This window comes from Oncorhynchus mykiss, chromosome 19 (assembly GCF_013265735.2).
Source record: "Oncorhynchus mykiss isolate Arlee chromosome 19, USDA_OmykA_1.1, whole genome shotgun sequence".
In the NCBI taxonomy this organism is placed as follows: domain Eukaryota; kingdom Metazoa; phylum Chordata; class Actinopteri; order Salmoniformes; family Salmonidae; genus Oncorhynchus; species Oncorhynchus mykiss.
In genome coordinates, this window is record NC_048583.1 from 29,641,133 (window position 1) to 29,663,421 (window position 22,289).

Below are 22,289 nucleotides of genomic sequence, written 5' to 3' on the forward strand. Positions count from 1 at the left end.
ATCACTCTGAGAGCCATCAGATGACCACTTACGCAATATAGTCGCTTACGCTCATTCTTCAACATAAAGGCGTGAAACTACGTCAAAATGCTGTATCTGGTTGATAGCCCATTCACTGCTCAATAGGGACGCATCGGAACGCAGAGCTTTCAAAACATGAGTCACTTCCGGATTGGATTTTTCTCAGGCTTTCGCTTGCAATATCAGTTCTGTTATACTCACAGACAATATTTTTACAGTTTTGGAAACTTTAGAGTGTTTTCTATCCTAAGCTGTCAATTATATGCATAATCCAGCATATTGTCCTGACAAAATAGCCTGTTTACTTTGGGAATGTTATTTTTCCAAAAATGAAAATAGTGCCCCCTAGTTTCAAGAAGTTTTAACTAGGCAAGTCAGTTAAGAACAAATTCTTATTTACAAGGACAGCCTACTGCTTCCTCTCTGTCTGGGAATTGAAGCCCGGTCTCCCGTTTGCCCAAATTCTCTTGTTCAGCCATTATTGAAGGCTATCAAATGCTTCTCAAAGATGCCCTCTGGTGGTCAAACTAGCACTAACAAGCATTAATGCTACCAGTGGTTCACACTTAATAACGTACCATAGAATTCTGCAGCACCATGCAAGCTGCACCGCAGTACGCTGCAACTTTTAAAGGAGGAACCATAGTGGAAACGCGCTTGCAAACAGTTGCTCCCGATGCCACCTGTGTACACTGCAGCATCCACCTAGAGGCTCTTGCTGCCAAGGGATTGCCTGACCGCTTGAAAGATGTTTTGGACACTACAGTACAAATGGTTAACTTTGCAATGATATGGGCAGCGACCATGTAACGCTTTTACAACAAAGTATAGACAAGTTTTTTTTAAATTCAGAGATGGGCTCATAGTTTTCTTTACTGACCATACTTTTCACTTGTCTGACCGCTTGCATGATGCGAATTTCTTACACGACTGGCCTATCTGGGTGATGTTTTTTCTCGCCTGAATGATCTGAATCTAGGATTACAGGGACTCTCCAACTATATTCAATGTGCGGGATAAAATTGAGGCTATGATTAAGAAGTTGGAGATATTTTTTGTCTGCATTAACAAGGACAACACACAGGTCTTTCCATCCTGGTTTGAATGTTTTCTGTGTGCAAATGAACTCAAGCTTATGGACAATGTCAAATGTGATATAGTGAAGCACCTGAGTGAGCTGGGTGAAACGGACGACACAACTGGATTCGTTATCCCTTTCATGCCCTACCTCCAGTCCACTTACTGATATCTGAACAAGAGAGTCATCGAAATTGCAACAAGCGGCTCTGTGAAAATATAATTTAATCAGAAGCCACTGCCAGATTTCTGGATAGGGCTTTGGTCAGAGTTTCTTGCCTTGGCAAATCTCACTGTTAAGACACTGATGCCCTTTGCAACTACGTACCTATGTGAGAGTGGATTCTCGGCCCTCACAAGCATGGGAACTAAATACAGGCACAGACTGTGTGGGGAAAATGATTTAAGACTGAGACTCCAATACAGCAGAGTTGTGCATCCTTTCAAGCACACCCTTCTCATTAACCTGTGGTGAGTTATTCACTATTTTCGATTAACAAATGTTTTATACGTAAGATGGCTAAATAAAGAGCAAAATGATTTATTATTATTTGTGCCCTGGTCCTATAAGAGCTCTGTCACTTCCCACGAGCCGGGTTGTGACAAACTCACACTCATTCTTATGTTTAATAAATGTATTGTATAGTGTGTGTGTGGCAGGCTTACAATGATGGCAAAAAAAAAAACATTTGAGTGCACGCTCACCCTGGTGCTAGAGGGGGTACGCAGCTTGAGGTTGAATGTTTGAAGGGGTACAGGACTATAAAAAGTTTGGGAACCACTGATCTAGAGCAGAATAAAAAAAACTATACTTGATATACCAAAATGATATCACTTCAACAAAAAATTGTAAATGGCTTATCCAATTCCAGGATAAGCAATTTACATGCACCTTTTGATATTCCTCTCACTTTTATCCCTGAACCCATGAATAAACAGTATATTCCTAATTTAAATTTGTATGGGTTAAATGGAATAGTGACTGACTGTAGGCCTATAAACTCACATGTAGCGTAATATAATATTAACTCCTGCAGAATTATGCATTTCTTGCAGTAAAATGATATAACTAATGTTAATTTTGTCACAGGAACAGGAGTGGGAAAATGTGATTTCTTTCAGCTTCTCTTGAGAAAATAGGAATGTGAGTGTGACACTGTTATTCAAGCAGACAGTGTTCCAACCACATGTAATATGTATCCAAGAGGAATTGAAGTCAGAAACATGTTTCATAGTTTTTCTCAGCTTTTAATTTCCTTAAAACCGGTCAAACGGATGACATTTGGACATTTTGCACAGAAACAATTTTTCCACTTTTAAAATAGTTTTTTCTCCCCGGTCCCTAAACGAAACTGACAACTTTACAGGTGTTAGATTACTAATGCATTCATTCTATCGAAATACATTATTCTGGTGAGTATTACTTTATTTAGTCTTCTAGGGCAACAAGTTAACATAAGAGAAGCTGAATGTGTTGAACTATAGTTGACAAACAAATGGCAAACCATGTCAGAAATTATCATGACCTACCAAATGTTGAAAATGATAAGCAGAAATATATCTAAATTAGAGGTGAAAGTAGATAGTTATATCAGTCCATTACTTTAACTGACCTTCAAGTATTAATGTGGAAAATTTCAAGAACTTTGAAAGTTTCTTCAAGTGCAGTCGCAAAAATCAAGCGTTATGATGAAACTGTCTCTCATGAGGACCGCCACAGGAAAGGAACACCCAGAGTTACCTCTGCTGAGGAGGATAAGTTCATTGGAGTTACCAGCACCTCCGATTGCAGCCCAAATAACTGCTTCACAGAGTTAAAGTGACACATCTCCACATCAACTGTTCAGAGGAGACACTGTGAATCAGGCCTTCATGGTCAAATTGCTGCAAATAAACCACTAAAGGACACCAATAACAAGAAGAGACTTGCTTGGGCCAAGTAACACGAGCAATGGACATTAGACCGGTGGAAATCTGTTCTTTGGTCTGATGAGTCCAAATGTGAGATTTTTGGTTCCAACTGCTGTGTCTTTGTGGGATGCAGAGCAGGTGAATGGATGATCTCCACATGTGTGGTTCCCACTGTGAAACATGGAGGAGGAGGTGATGGTGTGGGGGTGCTTTGCTTGTGACACTGTTGGGAATTTATTTAGAATCCAAGGCACACTTAACCAGCATGGCTACCACAGCATTCTGCAGCGATACGCCATCCCATCTGGTTTGCTCTTAGTGGGACTATCATTTGTTTTTCAACAGGGCAATGACCCAACACACCTCCAGGCTGTGTAAGGGCTATTTGACCAAGAAGGAGAGTGAGGAGTGCTGCATCAGATGACCTGGCCTCCACAATCACCCGACCTCAACCCAGTTGAGATGGTTTGGGATGAGTTGGACTGCAGAGTGAAGGAAAAGCATTCAACAAGTGCTCAGCATATGTGGGAACTCCTTCAAGACTGTTGGAAAAGCATTCCAGTTGAAGCTGGTTGAGATAATGCCAAGAGTGTGCAAAGCTGTCATTAAGGCGAACGAACGGTGGCTACTTTGAATTATCTCTTTTTTTTTTTTCGATTGAACACTATTTTGCTTACTACCTGATTCCATATGTGTTATTTCATAGTTTTGATGTCTTCATTGTTTTTGTACAATGTAGAGAATAGTAAATTTAAAGAAAAACCCTTGAGTAGGTGTCCAGACTTGACTGGTACTGTAGTTTATTTTATTAAAACACATGGTATGTCTATTTATGGGGAAAATACATGGGAAAAAATGTAGACTGGCCGAACAATGATGACTGAATATCCAATGTTCTCTGTTGGTTATGTGAACTCACCGGGGATAAGGTTGATGCTCTCTGCTGGTGCCAATAACATATACTAAATTGAGCAGAAGCCTAACTATGAAAGAGATTAGTCTTCATTGTCTTCTCTTTACAGCAATAAATATTTGCTTTCCAAACTATGATGAAATATTGCGATATGCCATTCTTTTCACTGACAGTCGCAACTCAACAAATTGCGGGCCCTTCTGACTGTAGGCAATGCGATTTTAAAACAATCCACAGCTTATTCTTTTAAAGAAGATGATAATCCTTTAGTCAAATCATGCTTTCTGGTGTAGTATCCTATTTTAAATGTATTTCTGTTTAGACAGGAGTAGGCTATATAATTTTGGCAATTTTACTTTAGGGGAAGCTTGGCTTATGGCCACTCCGCCTATGTCTGTTGCGCACTTTCAAAACTGGATTGATGCGGAAAACAATCATGATTCTGCTAGCCTTTCCATCTACCCGAAGATGGTTAAGCTATCATTTGCATCACATATGGCTACACAAAGTATAGACATACAAGGGCGTTTCTGTGCCGATGTCGCCTCTTCAGAAAGTTGGTTGATTTTTGCTTATTTGCACATTACTGTTTGAATAAATCATGTTGATTTAAAAAATGTATTAAAATATTTGTGAACCAAAATGTCACTGGCACCCTTGCGACCAATAAAATAAAGTGTGTTGCACTGCCAAGTCAAACGGTCGCAAATGTGACGGTTTTGGTCGCAGTATCAAACCCCGTTCCTGAGGTGGCGACAAAGTGTGTCCTACTGAAATGTGTTCTCTGTATACTGATACAGTGCAAGGTGACCCAACAGTCATAACCCCACTGGCATGATTGAGATTATCTTTTAGGCCTACTTCTAATATGTACCATTTAGATTAGGCCTACTTCTAGTGTGTAAGATTTAGATTAGGCCTACTTCTAATGTGTAAGATTTAGATTAGGCCTGCTTCTAGTGTGTGTGGTTTAGATGAGGCCTACTTCTAGTGTGTAAGATTGAAGGGTAAAACTGCAGAGATTTTTCACTCCTTACCCTTTGTGTGATAGATCTGTTGGGGAGTATGTCTGTGGGTCAAGGGTTGAAATTTCTGTGTGTGTGTGTGTGAGAGAGAGAGGGCGCTAAGGTTTGTTTGGTTTAAAACCGTGTGTAATATGTGATAACAGAGCGATAATGGCGTCCTTGGTCTGTGCTGTCTAAACCAGCTGGTAAACAGGGAGAGAGGGAGGGCCCTGTAGAGAGCAGCGGAGCGGAAGGTAGTATAGTAGCTAGGTCTGTGCTGATAAATAGCTTAGTTTCTGTCTTCCGCTTAGTGTGTTAGGTTGTTTACATTGGATTGTGGGTAGAGGTTTTCGACATTGGGTTTGGGGGCTGGGGAGGAGTGGTGTGTGATTGTCTAAGAAGCTCATTATTTTTGGTGGAATTGTGTGACTAATTCTTTGCTTGTGTTTAAATGTTTGTTAGTGTAGGGCACGCTAATGTGCATACTATGTTGTGATTTGTCTGAGTGACAGCATTCCTGTACCATACTAACCTTTCCTCCCTTCCTGTTCTTCAGGTGTCCCCCTCTCCTGGAATCCCAACATCTGTTGAGTCATCAGTAGTGAGTCAGGGTGTCATGGCCACCGGGCCCAGGACACGCAGAGATCACCCCTCATAGTGCTTCCCCCAGCCAGCCACCTGCAGACACACACACACACACACAGGAGGAGGCACAGGGGTGGCAATGATGACCACATCGCATATGAACGGTCATGTGACTGAGTCAGACGGCGGAGGAAGTGGAGGAGGCGAGTCGAACCAGGAGGAGCCCCAGCAGTGGCACAGGGAGATGGCAGTGGACTGCCCAGGGGACCTGGGTGCTCGTACCCTGCCTGTGCGGCGCTCTGCCCAGCTGGAGAGGATCCGTCAGCACCAGGAGGACCTGAGGAGGAGGAGGGAGGAGGATGGCAGGAACAGACAGGAGCTAGATCTTAATGCTTCCATACGGCTCAAGAAGCTATCTCAGAACCCCAAGGTGGGCATCGATAACCCCACCTTCGACCCCATTGAAGGCCCCGTAGGGCCCATGGGACTTCCACCCAACCTGGGGGCCCCTACTCTACTGGGTGAGTAGGACTGAGTATGACAATACTCTTAACAAAGCCATACAATTTAATAGTGTTCTATTAAGTTGTGATTCTGAACAGAATAGTTATTTGGCCTTAGCCTTGAGCACTAGCAAGGATAAAGTACTAACAAGCAAGTGACTGTCTCTTCCTGAAATCGAATGGTAAAATTTATGCTCTGAAAACAAGGTGAAGAAAGTGCCATTTTGCTTAAGACAATCCTTTCAGATTTATGGGGGTAGGGTCGATTTGGAATTCAGGATAGGCCTCTAGCTTTCCTTCAGACTCTTAACACAAATTCACTTTTCCTGTTCCAGGTAGGCTTATGAATGAGACCAAACACACATACACACAGCAGTCTATAGGCCTGTAGTCAGTGCATTCTTCTTCTAAAGCTCTCTGAGGGAGTCCTACTTCACTCCCACTTAATTCTCTGATGATCGGGAGGCTGGGGTCTGGGAAAGACTGAGCCTGAGGGAGGGAAGTAGGGAGTGAGAGCAGGAAGGAGGTGGTACGTGAGGAGGTGTGTGTGTGTGGTAGCAGCATTCCTCGGGTGGGGGGGTGTTAATTAAAAACTGTTACAAAACATTCTGACCCAGGCTGCAATGGCTGCTCTCTGGCCCTCCATTTTCTGTCATTTATTTTCTTTTGCAGCCCCATCTCCTGTCTTTCAACTGCCCTACCATTCCTCCTGCCAAGTTAATAATGTATTGAAATGATACCTATCATATAGCCTGGTCCTAGCCTAAGAAAACAATATGTAGGACAGAAGGTACTCAGTGAAGTCAATGGCGTGTGACAGTAGATCCTCCATCAGATGAGACGACTAGCCTCCCACTTAGATACTCCCTTTTACACACACGCAAGACCGTCTCCTTATTTTGGTCTTAGTTAGACTGGACAGATATGTCTAAGAGAGGGGTCTGGATTTGAGAGAGCTGGTAAGGTTTAAGAATATGATGATTATTTTGGAGTTGTATCACTGATATAAATGTTCTGTCTTGACCATAATCCCTGTATGAGTTCACTGTAATTCTTTCTTGAATCTGAGCATTTGTCTCTGGCTGTTGTGTAATGTATGGTTGATCTGTCTGTATAGCATGTCTGATTCTCCCCCTTCCCCACTCTCCCTGCATACAGAGTTGGAGGAGCTGCTGATGTCCCTAAAGCAGGTGCAGCACTGCCTGTCTGACGCCCAGAGCCAGGAGGACGTGGAGCTGGTGCTGCAGCTGGTCCAGAAGACTGACTTCCAGAAGGCCTTCAACATCCACAACGCTGTGGCCCAGCACATGAACAGGCCCAGCCCACCCTTCCCACACACAGACCGCGCTCAGGGCCTGGCACAAGAGGTGAGTCCTGCTCTGGAGTCCGTTTGGGGTGTTATGGTTAGCTGATCATAGAGCTGTGCTTACAGAGCTGGCCCAGCAGCACATGAACCGACCCAGCCCGCCCTTCCCCACACACTGCTCTTAGGGCCAGGTCCAGGAGCTGAGACTCAGATGCTGATATCAAGTCAGTTTGCAGTATTACTAGGTCATAGTTGATTGTAGGGCTTGCGAAAGGTAAACTGCTTCTAGATCTGTGCCTACAGATGTTGCCCTGAAGAAAAAATAAAACTGGCTCATGAGGAAAGCGGAAGACTCCGTTAGACACGGATCCGGAGTGTTTTCTTCAACATGGTTAAGGGTAGGATTTGTGGAGGAGTAAGCTGATCCTAGGATCTGTTGCCTGTGGGCAACATCTACCCAGAGCATACTGAGTAGGGCTAGGGAAGAGGATGTAGGCTGAGGGTCCAATAATACAGAATAATTCTCCTGTATACCTGTAATCAACCCCTCCACTGGTCTTAGACCCATTTCAGACTGCGTGGGAACTAGAATAGAAGGAAATGGGAGGGGGACATCAAACTTGATCTGAAGCCAAGCTAACAGGCCAAAAAGTGAGGACTGAGGAGGGTCTGTGTGACACAATGACAGGAATACGCACACTAAGGCAGGCACATAAACACACACACACACTGAAACACACACAAGCGATCAAGTACGACTTGTAGGAGTTGTGGAAAATGTTGCTGAAATTAGGTAGCCGACTAGCCTTGAAGTTGAAGTTCAGCAGAGTTTGTGCAGTGTAAGAAGTTTTTAATGGGCAAGAAACCACATCAAAGTACCACATGACTTTTTGAATGTTTTGTCCACTAATGGCACTTGATTGAGGAGAGCGCCTCGTTGCCTGGAATCGCTGTAGTGTGAAGAAGTGTTAATGAGACTCAATAATAAACTTGTTTATTGTTGTTTTCCTGTTCTCTCATTCTGCCCCAGCAGCACAGAACAGCTCTTGTACTCAAGCACCATCATTAGAGCCCAGACGTAGAACTGAAACTCACTGACCTGGACAAGACAGGACACTCACAATAGGGCGTTTCTGTCTCACTGAGGCTGCTGCCTGCACCATTATAGACTCTCTGACACCAGCCAGAGCCACCACCGTTTTTTTCATTAGGCACCAAACGGGAGAAAATGGGCTTAAATGGGGTCGGAATACCAGAATTTGCCCCGTGTGTGTGTGTGTATGCATGTGGACGGAATACATTGTCCTATAATATACATACCTTTCCCATGCCAAATGATCCCTATTCCAAGATCAACTTGGGCCTTTTTTAAACAGCAACGGTAGAGGTGTTTCAGCCCTGAATGTTGTGCCCTTAGTATGTAGGGAGTTTTCTATTGGCCAGCCCTTATGTGGACCATGTCACTATTGTGTACCTTATGGTAGAGTCACAACCACCAATGGGCGAACTCTTCCCGGTTCACGCTGGGTTCATATAGCCAAAATAAAGCATCCCGGTGGTCAAGAAAAATCTCTAAAGTTGTCCCAGGTGAGGCAGGCAGCATGCGAGGGAGAGGCAACTGCTCCAGCGCCTTGCCTTACCTAGTCAGTCTGGAATACTACCACAACAGCATAGTGGGATTAGCCTAGGTCTGGAGGAGACCACTTAAGTGAGGAGGGTTTTTATTTTCCCCCATTGGGCCACCATGGTGTAACCCCACCTCAATAAACTTAGTGTCAGACCCCCCCTGCCTTGACTGCATTAACCTGGTCCCAGTGACGTCAGCTCCAGAGCGATTCTGGTTTGACTGACTGCACTCAAACTGGGTCGTGTTCATAAGGCACCAATTAGAAGAAAATGTATTGAAACATGGAAGGACTATCTGGACTTTTCAATGCAAAACGTTTTCAAATGTGTTCTGTTGCGTGCCCTAATGAACACAACCAAAGCTGAACCCGGGCCCGAGGCCGTCTTACTGCTTACTCTAACATGGTCTGCTGCTGGGGCAGTTCTAAAGCACCCCACAACCAAAAAGTTAAATCCAGTCAACACTATTTTAACACAAACCCCATGTATGCCATCTAGTTTGGTGAACAAAAGCATTGCAGCTGTTGAATCAAGGTGGGAAGAATCGTGACAGATTGTCCGACCTTCCTGTGTAGATGCTGCTGTCCTCTGTTTTGGTCAGTTTCTTTGATCTGAGAGAACGGGTGTAAATCATCAGATGTGTTTTCAAGTTGGTGTGTCCCATCCCTGCTCCTATACTTATACTTCCTGTGTTCTGGTGTGTCCTCCAGGTACAGTCTATGGTTTATAACAGCCAACACAAGGAGGGCTTGGAGCTCAACACCCTGCTCTCTTCCCCACATGTCCAGGTGAGGCCTCCATCCATTCCTACTCTGTCTATTTCTGTGTCTCAGTTTAACCTGTCTCTCTCTGTGCCACTTTAATGGCGGTGCATCTGGGTGCCAGTATAACCTGTGTCAGGTGTAACGTGCATCTCTGTTTAACCTGTCCCAGTGTAACGTCGGTCTATCTCCCAGTATAACCTTTTATCATCCTGGATCTCAGGGCTGGGGTTCTTCAGGTCAGGACTGTGTTGGTTCAGCTGTGATCAACTATTGGCTACATCTCTTGGCAGAAGCCGGGCCAAAGGCCTGATCTCGCTCTCTTTAACTCTCACACGTGGATGAGTTACCTGATTTCTCTGTCTGGCCCCAACATCTACAACGGTGATGCTGCTCCTCTGAGACACCAGGGCATGTTCAATAGGGAGGGAACGTTTGAAACGGATGAAAAGGGGAAGTGTACTACCTGAATGTTTTGCTACAGTGTGCCCTGTGGAACACAATCCACACAGTAGGATGTTATGGAGTGAGGATATTGGGGGGGGGGTTCCCCTGTATTGTTTTGAGGGTTGCCATAGAGGTAGACCTAGTGAGGTAACTAACCAGGCATTTCTCCCCAGGGGCAGATGGAGGGAGTGGAAAATTATTTACCTGCTGTCCCTCAGGGAAAATTATTAAATTAAATTCTGTTACTACTTACTGAAATGAAAGTTTATTTTGTAATGTAATGTTTGTCTTCCTGGATGTCTTCCTTCCACCAAAACTAGAACAGCAGCTCTGGAAGTAATAAGTACAGTACTGTTAGATACAGGTCTCTGTGCGTGTGTGGATGCTTGTGTCCATGCATCTACGTGTCTAAAAGTTAACCCGGTAAGGCTGACAAACCCGATGTCCCCTGTCCCTCCACAGGCAGTGCTTCTGGCCCATGACTGTGTTGCGGAGCAGGAGATGCAGCTGGAGCCCCTGACCCCAGATGACCACTGTGAAACTCTCACCCAGTGGGGAGGGGAGACCGTCAAGATAGTCTGCATCGAGAAGGCTAGGGACATCCCACTGGTGAGAGAGACCCCTATAAAACACACTGTCATGAATCAACATAGGAGTAGATATAGACTCTGTCTGAAGTGTACAAGCTGTTAAAGCCTTGATTCCCTCTGTCTTTTGTTTCCTCAACGTCTTGCCCCGCTCTCTTAAAACTTATTGGAGAAGAGGCTTCAAGGTCCCTCCCTTCGGATCTCCTCCAGTGAGCTTTGAGAGTGTTGCAAGGATTCGAGGACGGGAGGAATCAATAATTTAGCTGCTTGTACACTTTTCAGACAGAGCCAAAATCGCTCTCCTCTACCTAACAAAGTTTAAACCCTCCTGTATCTGCACAGTCACTAACCTCTGTTCTCCACTGTCTGTGTGGCAGGGAGCGACGGTGCGTAACGACATGGACAGCGTGATAATAAGCCGCATAGTGAAGGGTGGGGCGGCGGAGCGCAGCGGGCTGCTCCATGAAGGAGACGAGGTTCTGGAGATCAACGGAGTGGAGATCCGAGGGAAGGACGTCAACGAGGTCTTCGACATCCTGGCCGACATGCACGGCAACCTGACCTTCATCCTCATCCCCAGCCCACAGACCAAACCCCCGCCCATCAAGGAGACTGTGGTAAGTACAGACGCACCTTCATCCAAGAACCCCCCTCACCTCTCCTCTTAGCCCCTGGGCTGGGATGTCTATCTGAAGCAATCACACTGTTCCAGGCTCAGTGGGTTGCAGACAGGGTTGGGTAGGTTACTTTCTAAATGTAATCTGTTAGTTGCTAGTTACCTGTCCAAAATTGTAATCTGTTACTTTTAGATTATGTTCCCCTTAAGAGACATTTTAAGAAGGCAAAAATGTATGTTACAAATTGAACGACATCTATTGCAGGATAAATTAATGTAATGTTTATATAGCTGGCCATATATGGATGTAAAATTTTACTTTATGGGTGGTTATGTAGACTTCTTCTAACCATCACTTTCACTACATATAATCATATGATTAAGTTCTATCAGAATTCCAGTCATTCCAATAAATGTTATACCCCTTGATCTTCAAGAATTGGACTTGGACATATGGAAATATAGATTACCCAAATTGTTTTACCTGAGCATAACCCAGAAATGGATGCAAGGACTGACCATCCATGATATGAAAGTGATTGTTTTAACCGTGTTATGAGGCTATACAGTGTTTGTTTACATTTACAAAGTTTATAATCATTGGAGTAAAACATGTTTATTTTGGGTTCTGGTGGGCTTTGACAGTTGAACTAAGCTCATGAGGCATTTATAAATTATGTTCTTCAAGAATCAATGGGATATACCTACTGTTCAAAAGTTTGGGTTCACTTAGAAATGTCCTTGTTTTTTTGTCTATTTTTAAAATAACATCAAATTGATCAGAAATACAGTGTAGACATCATTAATGACGTATAGCTTTATGAAATATCTACATAGGAGTACAGAGGCCCATTATCAGCAACCATCACTCCTGTGTTCCAATGGCACGTTGTTAGCTTATCCAAGTTTATAATTTTAAAAGGCTAATTGCAGTTATGTTAGCACAGCTGAAAACTGTCTGATTAAAGAAGCGATAAAACTGGCCTTCTGGAGCATCAGCATTTGTGGGTTCGACTACAGGCTCAAAATGGCCAGAAGCTCGTCAGTCTATTCTTGTTCTGAGAAATGAAGGCTATTCCATGTGAGAAATTGCCAAGAAACTGAAGATCTTGTACAGCGCTGTGTATGACTACCTTCACAGAACAGCGCAAACTGTCTAACCAGAATAGAGAGAGAAGTGGAAGGCCCCGGTGCCCAACTGAGCAAGAGCACAAGTATATTAGTGTCTAGTTTGAGAAACAAACACCTCACAAGTCTTCAACTGGCAGCTTCATTAAATAGTACCCACAAAACACCAGTCTCAACGTCAACAGTGAAGACGCAACTCCAGGATGCTGGCCTTCTAGGCAGAGTTCCTCTGTTTAGTGTCTGTGCTCTTTTGCCCATCTTAATCTTTTCTTTTTATTGGCCAGTCTAAGATATGGCTTTTTCTTTGCAACTCTGCCTAGAAGGCCGGAGTCGCCTCTTCACTGTTGACGTTGAGACTGGTGTTTTGCAGGTACTATTTAATGAAGCTGCCAGTTGAGGACTTGTGAGGTGCCTGTTTCTTAAAAACTAGACACTCTAATATACTTGTGCTCTTGCTCAGTTGTGCACCGGGGCCTCCCACTCTTTCTATTCTGGTTAGAGCCAGTTTCGCTGATGGTTGCTGATAATGGACCTCTGTACGCCTATGTAGATATTCCATTCCAAATCAGCCGTTTCCAGCTACAATAGTAATTTACAACATTAACAATGTCAACACTGTATTTCTGATCATTTTGGTGTTATTTTAATGGACAAAAAATTTGCTTTCTTTCAAATACAAGAAGATTTCTAAGTGACCCCAAACTTTTGAAGAGTTGTGTGTGAACTTGTTTTCCTCCAGTGTTTGTAAACATTGTAGATGTAAACAAACATTGTATAGCCTCATAACATGGTTAAAACAATGCGTGTCCCCAAAAATGGATGTAGCACCTACAGCACCCCTTTTTTAATCCTATCAAAAGTGTGCGAGTTTGAGCATGTCTATTAGGCCTATGGATTCTTTCTTTTTTTTTATTAGCATGAATTAGATTGAGCAATAAAAGCCCCACTTTTATTCCATAGGCTTGGATCCGAGCTATGCAGCGGTTGCAAGAGTGCATTTTTCACTGGCTGTCCACTGGTTTCAAGAACAATGATTGATAGGCAACTTAAACTTCTTGAATTCAACCATTATTGGGTTCAAATACACATAGATTTGTGAACAGCCATCCACAACAACCACAATCCGTAAAGTGCAAATAGCTAAATGAGAGAGCAGCAGTGTGATTCACATCAATGCGCTATGTAGATATCAATAATAAGTGATATCCGTATCACGGATATCGGGGATCGCTGTCGGCCTTACCTCCTAGCATTTATTCAAGTTGGATGATCTTTGGATGCCGACAGCAGCCACACCATTTGAAGACATAGCTTGGCCTGTAGCCTACAAAAGCCCATTCCTGCTCTTTTCCCGTGATCCATCAAACACATTTGGTGTGTCACCATAGTGGTCTCTGATTTGTGGTCAGACTAGCTCCGCTGTAACAAACTTAAACTCGCACATTTTTTTCAATGCTGATTTGAATGTCATTGAGAACAGAAGTGTGCAACGTAACGGATTACAGTTACCGTTTTCTTTTTGTAATCCATTACAAATAACGAATTACACGCAATCCGTTACTCCCCAACCCTGGTTGCAGAGCATGATGCTGGCCCATGGCCAATGTTGGTTTGATTCCTGCATGCATCACCATTATGAACAGTCAATTGTTTTGGAGCCTCTGCAACATGACCATATTTACAAATATGAATCCTTTTTAATTCTATAATATACAGTGCGAGCTACTAGAAAACCAAGGTCATGTTTTGTTTCCTCTATTCCACCAGGTCCATGTGAAAGCTCACTTTGACTACGACCCGTCTGATGACCCGTACGTGCCGTGCAGAGAGCTGGGCCTGTGCTTCCAGAAAGGAGACATCCTCCACATCATCAGCCAGGACGACCCCAACTGGTGGCAGGCCTACAGGGATGGAGACGAGGACAACCAGCCCCTGGCCGGGCTAGTACCAGGTACACTACCTCACAATAGGGCTCAACAACAGTGGGCAAGTGCCAGGTTATATATGCAGATTATCAGACCTCACAATGCCTGGAGAAGTGTTAACCATCTCTCCCTCTCTGTGAATGCAGGCAAGAGCTTCCAGCAGCAGAGGGAGGCCATGAAGCAGACCATAGAAGAGGATAAAGAGCCTGAGAAGTCGGGAAAGTTGTGGTGTGCTAAGAAGAACAAGAAGAAGAGGAAGAAGCTCCTTTACAACTCCAAGCAGAACGACGGTAAGGCCAGACCAGCAGTGAGGGCTGTAGCAGAGATGTGGGAAGGCTGGTGTAGAACGACCCGGCCCGTATTCCCACATCGTCTGAGTAAGAGTTTTTTGGTTCTGTAATGTTTAGACTTTGCTTGTTTTAATGGACTTTCCCCACACACTTTCCTTGTCAGCACATTATTGATTGTTACTCGTATTTCATATCCCAGGGTTACAGAAGGAGATCACAGATTTTAGCCAGCGTTCGCCTAGAGACAATGTACTGTGAAAGTGAACATTATTACTTTATGGGCTGTAGTTGGCATGACCCCAATATATAGTAGAAGAAATGACAAGTACAGGGGAGTTTGTGACAGAAATTATTCACAACCCTTGACTTTTTCCACATTTTGTTGTTACAACCTCAATTTAAAATGGATTCAATTTAGATTTTTTGTCACTGGCCTACACAATACCCCATAATGTCAAAGTGGAATGATGTTTTTTGAAATTTTCACAAATTAATTAAAAACGAAAAGCTGAAACGTCTTGCGAGAATAAGTATTCAACCCCTTTGTTATCGCAAGCGTAAATAAGTTTGGGAGATAAAATTTGCTTTACAAATCGCATAAGTTGCATGGACTCACTCTGTGTGCAATAATGGTGTTCTGTAACGTCCCTCAGTCGAACAGTGAATTTCAACCACAGATTCAACCACAAAGACCAGTGAGGTTTTCCAATGCCTCGCAAAGAAGGGCACCTATTGGTAGATAGTCAACATCTGCTTTTTAAACATTTTACCTATCACTTTGAGCATGGTGAAGTTATTATTACACTTTGAATGGTGAATCAATACACCCAGTCATTACAAAGATACAGGTATCCTTCCTAACTCAGTTGCCGGAGAGGAAGGAAACCGCTCGGGGAATTCACCATGAGGTCAATGGTTACATTAAAACAGTTTAATAGCTGTGATAAGAGAGAACTGAGGATGGATCAACAACATTGTAGTTACTCCACAATACCAACCTAATTGACGAGTGAAAAGGAAGCAGAATAAAAATATTCCAAAACATGCATCCTGTTTGCAACAAGGCACTAAAGTAATACTGCAAATTAACAATTAACTTTAAATCATGAATACAAAGTGTTTGGGGCAAATCCAATACAGCACATTACTGAATACCACTCTCCATATTTTCAAGGATAGTGGTGGCTCCATCATGTTATATATTTATTTATTTTTTTTTTTTTATCCTAAACTCAGCAAAAAAAGAAACGTCATCACGCTGTCAAGTGCATTTATTTTCAGCAAACTTCACATGTGTAAATACTTGTATGAACATAACAAGATTCAACAACTGAGACATAAACTGAACAAGTTCCATAGACATGTGACTAACAGAAATGGAATAATGTGTCCCTGAACAAAGGGGGGGGGGGTCAAAATCAAAAGTAACTGTCAGTATCTGATGTGGCCACCAACCAGCTGCATTAAGTACTGCAGTGCATCTCCTCATGGACTGCACCAGATTTGCCAGTTCTTGCTGTGAGATGTTACCCCACTCTTCCACCAAGGCACCTGCAAGTTCCTGGACATTTCTTGGGGGAATGGCCCTAGCCCTCACCCTCCGGTCCCAGACATGCTGGGACTCGAGGATTGAGATCCGGGCTCTTCGCTGGCCATGGCAGAACACCGACATTCCTGTCTTGCAGGAAATCACGCACGTAATGAGCAGTATGGCTGGTGGCATTGTCATGCTGGAGGGTCATGTCAGGATGAGTCTGCAGGAAGGGTACCAAATGAGGGAGGAGGATGTCTTCCCTGTAACGCACAGCGTTGAGATTGCCTGCAATGACAACAAGCTCAGTCCGATGATGCTGTGACACACCGCCCCAGACCATGACGGACCCTCCACCTCCAAATCGATCCCACTCCAGAGTACAGGCCTCGGTGTAACGCTCATTCCTCCGACGATAAACGCGAATCCGACCATCACCCCTGGTGAGACGACAACCGCGACTCGTCAATGAAGAGCACTTTTTGCCAGTCATGTCTGGTCCAGCGAGGGTGAGTCTGTGCCCATGGGTGACGTTGTTCCCGTTGATGTCTGGTGAGGACCTGCCTTACAACAGGCCTCCAGCCTCTCTCAGCCTATTGCGGACAGTCTGAGCACTGATGGCGATATTGTGCGTTCGTCTTAGGCGTCTCACAGTACGGACATTGCAATTTATTTCCCTGGCCACATCTGCAGTCCTCATGCCTCCTTGCAGCATACCAAAGGCATATTCACGCAGATGAGCAGAGACCCTGGGCATCTTTCTTTTGGTGTTTTTCAGAGTCAGTAAAATAGCCTCTTTAGTGTTTTCATAACTGTGACCTTAATTGCCTACCGTCTGTAAGCTGTTAGTGTCTTAACGACCGTTCCACAGGTGCATGTTCATTAATTGTTTATGGTTCATTGAACAAGCACGGGAAACAGTGTTTAAACCCTTTACAATGAAGATCTGTGAAGTTAATTTGTTAATTTGAAAGACAGGGTCCTGAAAAAGTGACGTTTCTTTTTTGGCTGAGTTTAGAGGACAATCTGGTTCATTCTTCATCTACTATTGTCTGGTGGACAGCCTTAACCTTTCAGCTGGACAATAACCTTAAACACAAGGCCAAATCTACACTGGAGTTGCTTACCATGAAGACTGTTCCTCTAAAGAGGGGCGGAGTTAGATTTTCAAGTAGTTTTAAGTTAAAACTATGGCAAGACCTGAAAATGGTTGTCTAGCAATGATCAACAACCAATTTGTTGTACCTATGTACATGAGATATTTCTATATTTAATTTTCTATAAATTAACAAACATTTCTAAAAATGATTTCACTTTGTCATTATGGGGTATTGTGTGTAGATGGGTAATCCATTTTGAATTCAGGCTGTAACATCAAAATATGTAATTAGTTAAGGTTAAGGTAATACTTTCTGAAGGCACTGTATGTCGACGTTTCAGTTAAAGGTCTTTCTCAGTCTCCAAGTCTCTCTCGAGCCAACGATATGAATGCTGTTTGATATGAAACTAAAACCGTCTGTCTCTCTGCTCCTCCCCAGACTATGACAATGAGGAGATCCTGACCTATGAGGAGATGGCGCTCTACCACCAGCCAGCCAATCGCAAGCGGCCCATTGCTCTGATTGGTCCTCCCAACTGTGGGCAGAACGAGCTAAGACAGAGACTGCTGTCCAGCGAGCCAGACAGATTTGGAGGAGCTGTCCCACGTAAGTGTGTTTGTGTGAATTCCTGTGTGCATTTTCAAGGGTTAACTTTCCCTTTGAACTGCACACCTCTGTGCTTAGTATTACTCAAGACATATAGAATTTGGTTAATGAGAATTGTCATTTTTGTTAATTCCAGAAATGTTTAATGGTTTTGCGGCCGTTGTCTGTTCCCCTGTCCTGATCATTTTTTTTTTTTTTTTTTAAGCAATACAAATGTTGATAAAAGTGGGTTTATTCCAGACACGACACGCAACAGGCGTGATGTGGAGGTGAGTGGGAGGGACTACCACTTCGTCTCTCGTCAGGCCTTTGACATGGACGCCACCGCGGGGAAGTTCATCGAGTCGGGAGACTTTGAGAAGAACCTGTACGGAACCAGTACCGACTCTGTCCGTCAACTCATCAACACGGGCAAGATCTGTCTGCTCTGTTTGCACACACAGGTGAGGACGGGGGGGAGTAGAGAGACGGAGGGAGGGGGAGAGGGGGCAAAGGCCTGTCTTCTGTGTCTGCACACCCAGGTGAGGTAAGGAGGGGGAGAGAGGTGAGACCAACAGGGAGAGGATAAAGGCGTCTGCATGCTTCCCAGCCGAAACAGTTCGGACTAGTTGTTCAGGCACACAAAATATTTTCTTGAGGAAGCAGGGAAATCGGCAGCCGCAGTCTACGCCCCTTCATCGGTGATTGGTCAACAGTAGGGATTCATCAATATCTTAAATTGTTTCTGACTATTTAGAGGAAGTGTGTACCTGCTACGGTATCTCAAAATGGACAAGTGGTACTATTGCTGCTTTTTTTTCTTTCAAGCGTAGGTCTTTTTAAGGGAGTTTGCGAGCATACACGCTCTAGCCAAACTGAAGCATGCTGATGCCTTAAGAGAGCATAACATGTCTGTTGCTGCTGTCTGACTGTGAATCCCACCCCCCCTCTTTCTCTCCCCCTTCTTTCTCTCTCCCCCTTCTCTCTTCTTCTTTCTCTCTCCTTTCTCTCGCTATAGTCGCTGAAGATTCTGCGTAACTCTGATCTGAAGCCTTACATAATCTTCATCGCTCCTCCCTCCCAAGAACGGTTGCGAGCCCTCCTGGCCAAGGAGAGCAAGAACCCAAAGGTAGTCATTTTAACACATCACAATCTGTTTTCTCATCTTTTTTTAGTAAGGTTTATCTAATAAGCCTTAGTAAAGTTAACTCACTTGACATCAAGCTAATGTAGGGAAACATGCTCTGTGTTCCATCTCTTATCTCCTAACCTTTCTCTACCTAAGCCGGAGGAGCTGCGAGACATCATTGAGAAGGCCCGTGAGATGGAGCAGAACTTTGGCCACCTGTTTGACGCAGCCATCGTGAACACAGACCAGGACAAGGCATATCAGGAGCTGCTGAGGCTCATCAACAAACTGGACACTGAGCCACAGTGGGTTCCCTCCTCCTGGCTACGTTGAAGGAGCAATATAATACAGACACAACACTAACCTGACACAGCACTCACTGGTTCAATGAAGAGCTTGAGTTACCCTGGATCATGGACATTAGTTGCCCAGGGGGAAGACAATTATTAGCTGAAAATTAGCCTTGACTCCATTCTCCAACCAGAATCACAGTATGAGACTAGTAGAAGATCCTCAATCAACACTCAAGCTGAAGATGAATAAAACACTTAAAATGCTTATCACTACATGTGATGTTGAACTGAACTGAGCCGAGCTCTTCTCTTCCCTTCTGAGACTGCCTGGGGAAATTAATTATTGTCTTATTATTGCTCTGATTATTTGTCCTTTTTTCGTTGCTGGATTTCTCTTCACTAAATTAACTTTTCACATTCCCGAGAAGTATGTAAAGACTTGGCACTTGGTGGCAGAAATCGAATTAGTGCTTCTATTCTGCTTTTGATAACTATTTATAATTGTAAATATATTCTATTTTTAAGAAGCTTTCGATAATAAGAAGAACCCATAGCTTCTATCTATGGCAGGGATGGGCAACTTTGATAGGAGTTGGGGCCACAAAAAAATCTCAACTCATCATGAGGGGCTGCAGTGGCTTGCAGGTCTGCGTACCCACATCCATACCCAGACATGGTCAGAGCTTGCCTTTTGGGGGCTCTAAGTGAAATGTTGTTGGGCCCCCCACCCCACTTTGCGAGCATAAAATGTCTTTGGGGGAAGGGGGCAGTGAATGACTCCTACACAAAACTATAGACACACACACTGGTTGTTGTACCCTTGCTGTTTCCTTGACCCCGTGTGTGAGGTCGGGTGTGTGTGTTTTGTTCAGTAATGTATCATCACGGATGTGATTTGCTCACCTAATGAAACCATCTGTGAGGTGATAACATCCCGGTGTAGGACTATGGGTCCTGATCAGTTATTTACTATATAGGGAATAGGGTGCCATTTGGGACGCAGTCATGATCTCTGCATCTGGCCTCTATCCTCTAAACTAGAGCAGCCCTGCTTTCAAATACTATTTGGATCATTGAAAATAGAATTGTTCGAGAACGGTAATCCCTATCCAAACTGTCTCTCCAGGTCGGCAAAAAGCAAAACCTTAAAAGTATTTGAACGATTTAAAATGCTATTTGAACCCTGGTCTGCACTAGAGCACAGTATAATGCTGGAGGTTCATCTGAATGTTGTTTTGACACCACATTAATTAGACAATCTGATTTGAGAGATGGTGAAGAGCCACTTTCTCCTACTTACCTTATACTCTTTTCACACTATCATGCCAACCGAAACTGGAGTGTGCTGGCTCTGATATTTTCACATTTTCCTTTCCAGGAACTATGGTGGATCGTAACCAGGTCAGTGCAGTAAAGCTTGGCTCAGTAGTGTGAAAAGGGTACTGGAGGATAAACCAGTCCTAACACACTACACCCCTTACCTCTACCCAAGCACTACGAGTCATCGCTAAATAGAAAACTGTCCTGTCCCGAATCACAGGATTTAAACCAACGGTGATGATATTGAAGAAAGATTATTAGAGGTGTTTAAAAGTTATGACACTAAAATCTTGAGGGGTAACTTTGTCTTCATTTTCTTGATCTCAGTATTCAACATGCACACTTCCTGTGCTAATCTGTAGGATTGTGACCATAGAAATTGAATTATATTTCTACAAGTGTAACCAGCAGTATTCTATTCATGGAAAACACTAAGGAACATCTGAGCACCGCTGTCTGTGGGATTCTCTTAATAATCAATACTTCATAAATGCTTTGTTTGAAATCAATGCATTTTATAATTCACTTAAATGCATTATAACCTATCCAACTATGCTGTATTTTAATCCAGTAGTATTCACCACATGTGACATCTTAAATGTGTGATTTTATTATTTGTCAGTGATTTTTCAAAGCTGTTATTGAAATTTTGTTCTACTTTTTGATATGGGTCTGAAATTAACTTGACCGAACCGAAAAATAGTTGTTTTTGTTTTTGCATCTGGTGTTTATGATCATAGGTTTCAGCTCACCCTTGATTATAATATGCTGACTTTGTGTGATTGTCTTCGTGTGTGTGTGTGTGCACAGAGACAGGACTGTCACTGTAATGCAGGCAAGTATTATCTCTAGTAGACAATGGGAAATAGTTTTGCAAAGACCATTTCACATTTTTTTATTTTTGGTTATTGATGATAATCATGGTGTATCTAGATACTTAACATTTGATATATTTGTAATGTTAAAGATAGATTTAAGTACAGAGTAATGCACCTGTGAATGATGACTCGAACGCCTATCCATCCCTCCGTTTTGGATCAAACTCCAGGAACCGCTCAGTGCTAGCCTGATCCCAGATCTGTGTGTTTTACGCAGCTCCTCTGGCGATTTGTCATGTTTCCCATAGATGTTAGCTACATAGGGCCGTATTTAGTTTCTCAGAGTAGAAGTGCTGATTTAGGATCAGGTCATCCCTATTCATTGTTATTATTATCAAAAGGGGGGAAATTATCTTAGATCAGCACTCCTATTCTGAGAATGGTGGCCATTCAGATCTGGGACCAGTCTAGTTCAGAATGTCTATCCCTTTTTAGTATACACAGTACACACCTTGTGTAGGTTTGAGCCGTTAACTGGGAAGTAGAACTAATGAATGTAAAGTTGCTGTATTATTAAAAATCACTTTCTTTAGATCTGTTTTTGTATGAATTATTCAAGTGGATTAAATACCAAATTGATAGAAGTAGAGGTGGGTTATTTTATTTATTCAGCACTGTTTAAAGAGCTGCTGTAGAAATTATAGGAATGTATGATGATGCCAAGAGGTCAGACTACAGAGATTGTGGGGTCAGAGTTGATTGACACTAAAATATAGATAAGATAACGGAACTTGAGTGAGATTGAAACCTTTT

General features: G+C 43.3%; 1 protein-coding gene across 3 annotated transcripts in view; it reads left to right on the plus strand.

Moving 5' to 3' along the window:
- Positions 1-22,068, plus strand: part of LOC110497636 (MAGUK p55 subfamily member 5-A) — a 49,420-nt gene extending 27,352 nt beyond the window's left edge. For all 3 annotated transcript variants that reach the window (XM_021573876.2, XM_021573878.2, XM_021573877.2), the window contains 11 exons: positions 5,483-6,032; positions 7,173-7,381; positions 9,657-9,734; positions 10,617-10,763; positions 11,119-11,358; positions 14,253-14,436; positions 14,557-14,700; positions 17,770-17,937; positions 18,178-18,380; positions 18,935-19,045; positions 19,202-22,068. In XM_021573876.2, coding sequence (XP_021429551.2) covers positions 5,651-6,032; positions 7,173-7,381; positions 9,657-9,734; positions 10,617-10,763; positions 11,119-11,358; positions 14,253-14,436; positions 14,557-14,700; positions 17,770-17,937; positions 18,178-18,380; positions 18,935-19,045; positions 19,202-19,378 — 2,043 coding nt within the window. In that variant the 5' untranslated portion in view covers positions 5,483-5,650 and the 3' untranslated portion in view covers positions 19,379-22,068. The remainder of the gene's footprint in view (positions 1-5,482; positions 6,033-7,172; positions 7,382-9,656; positions 9,735-10,616; positions 10,764-11,118; positions 11,359-14,252; positions 14,437-14,556; positions 14,701-17,769; positions 17,938-18,177; positions 18,381-18,934; positions 19,046-19,201) is intronic.
- The last annotated feature ends 221 nt before the right edge of the window (positions 22,069-22,289 follow it).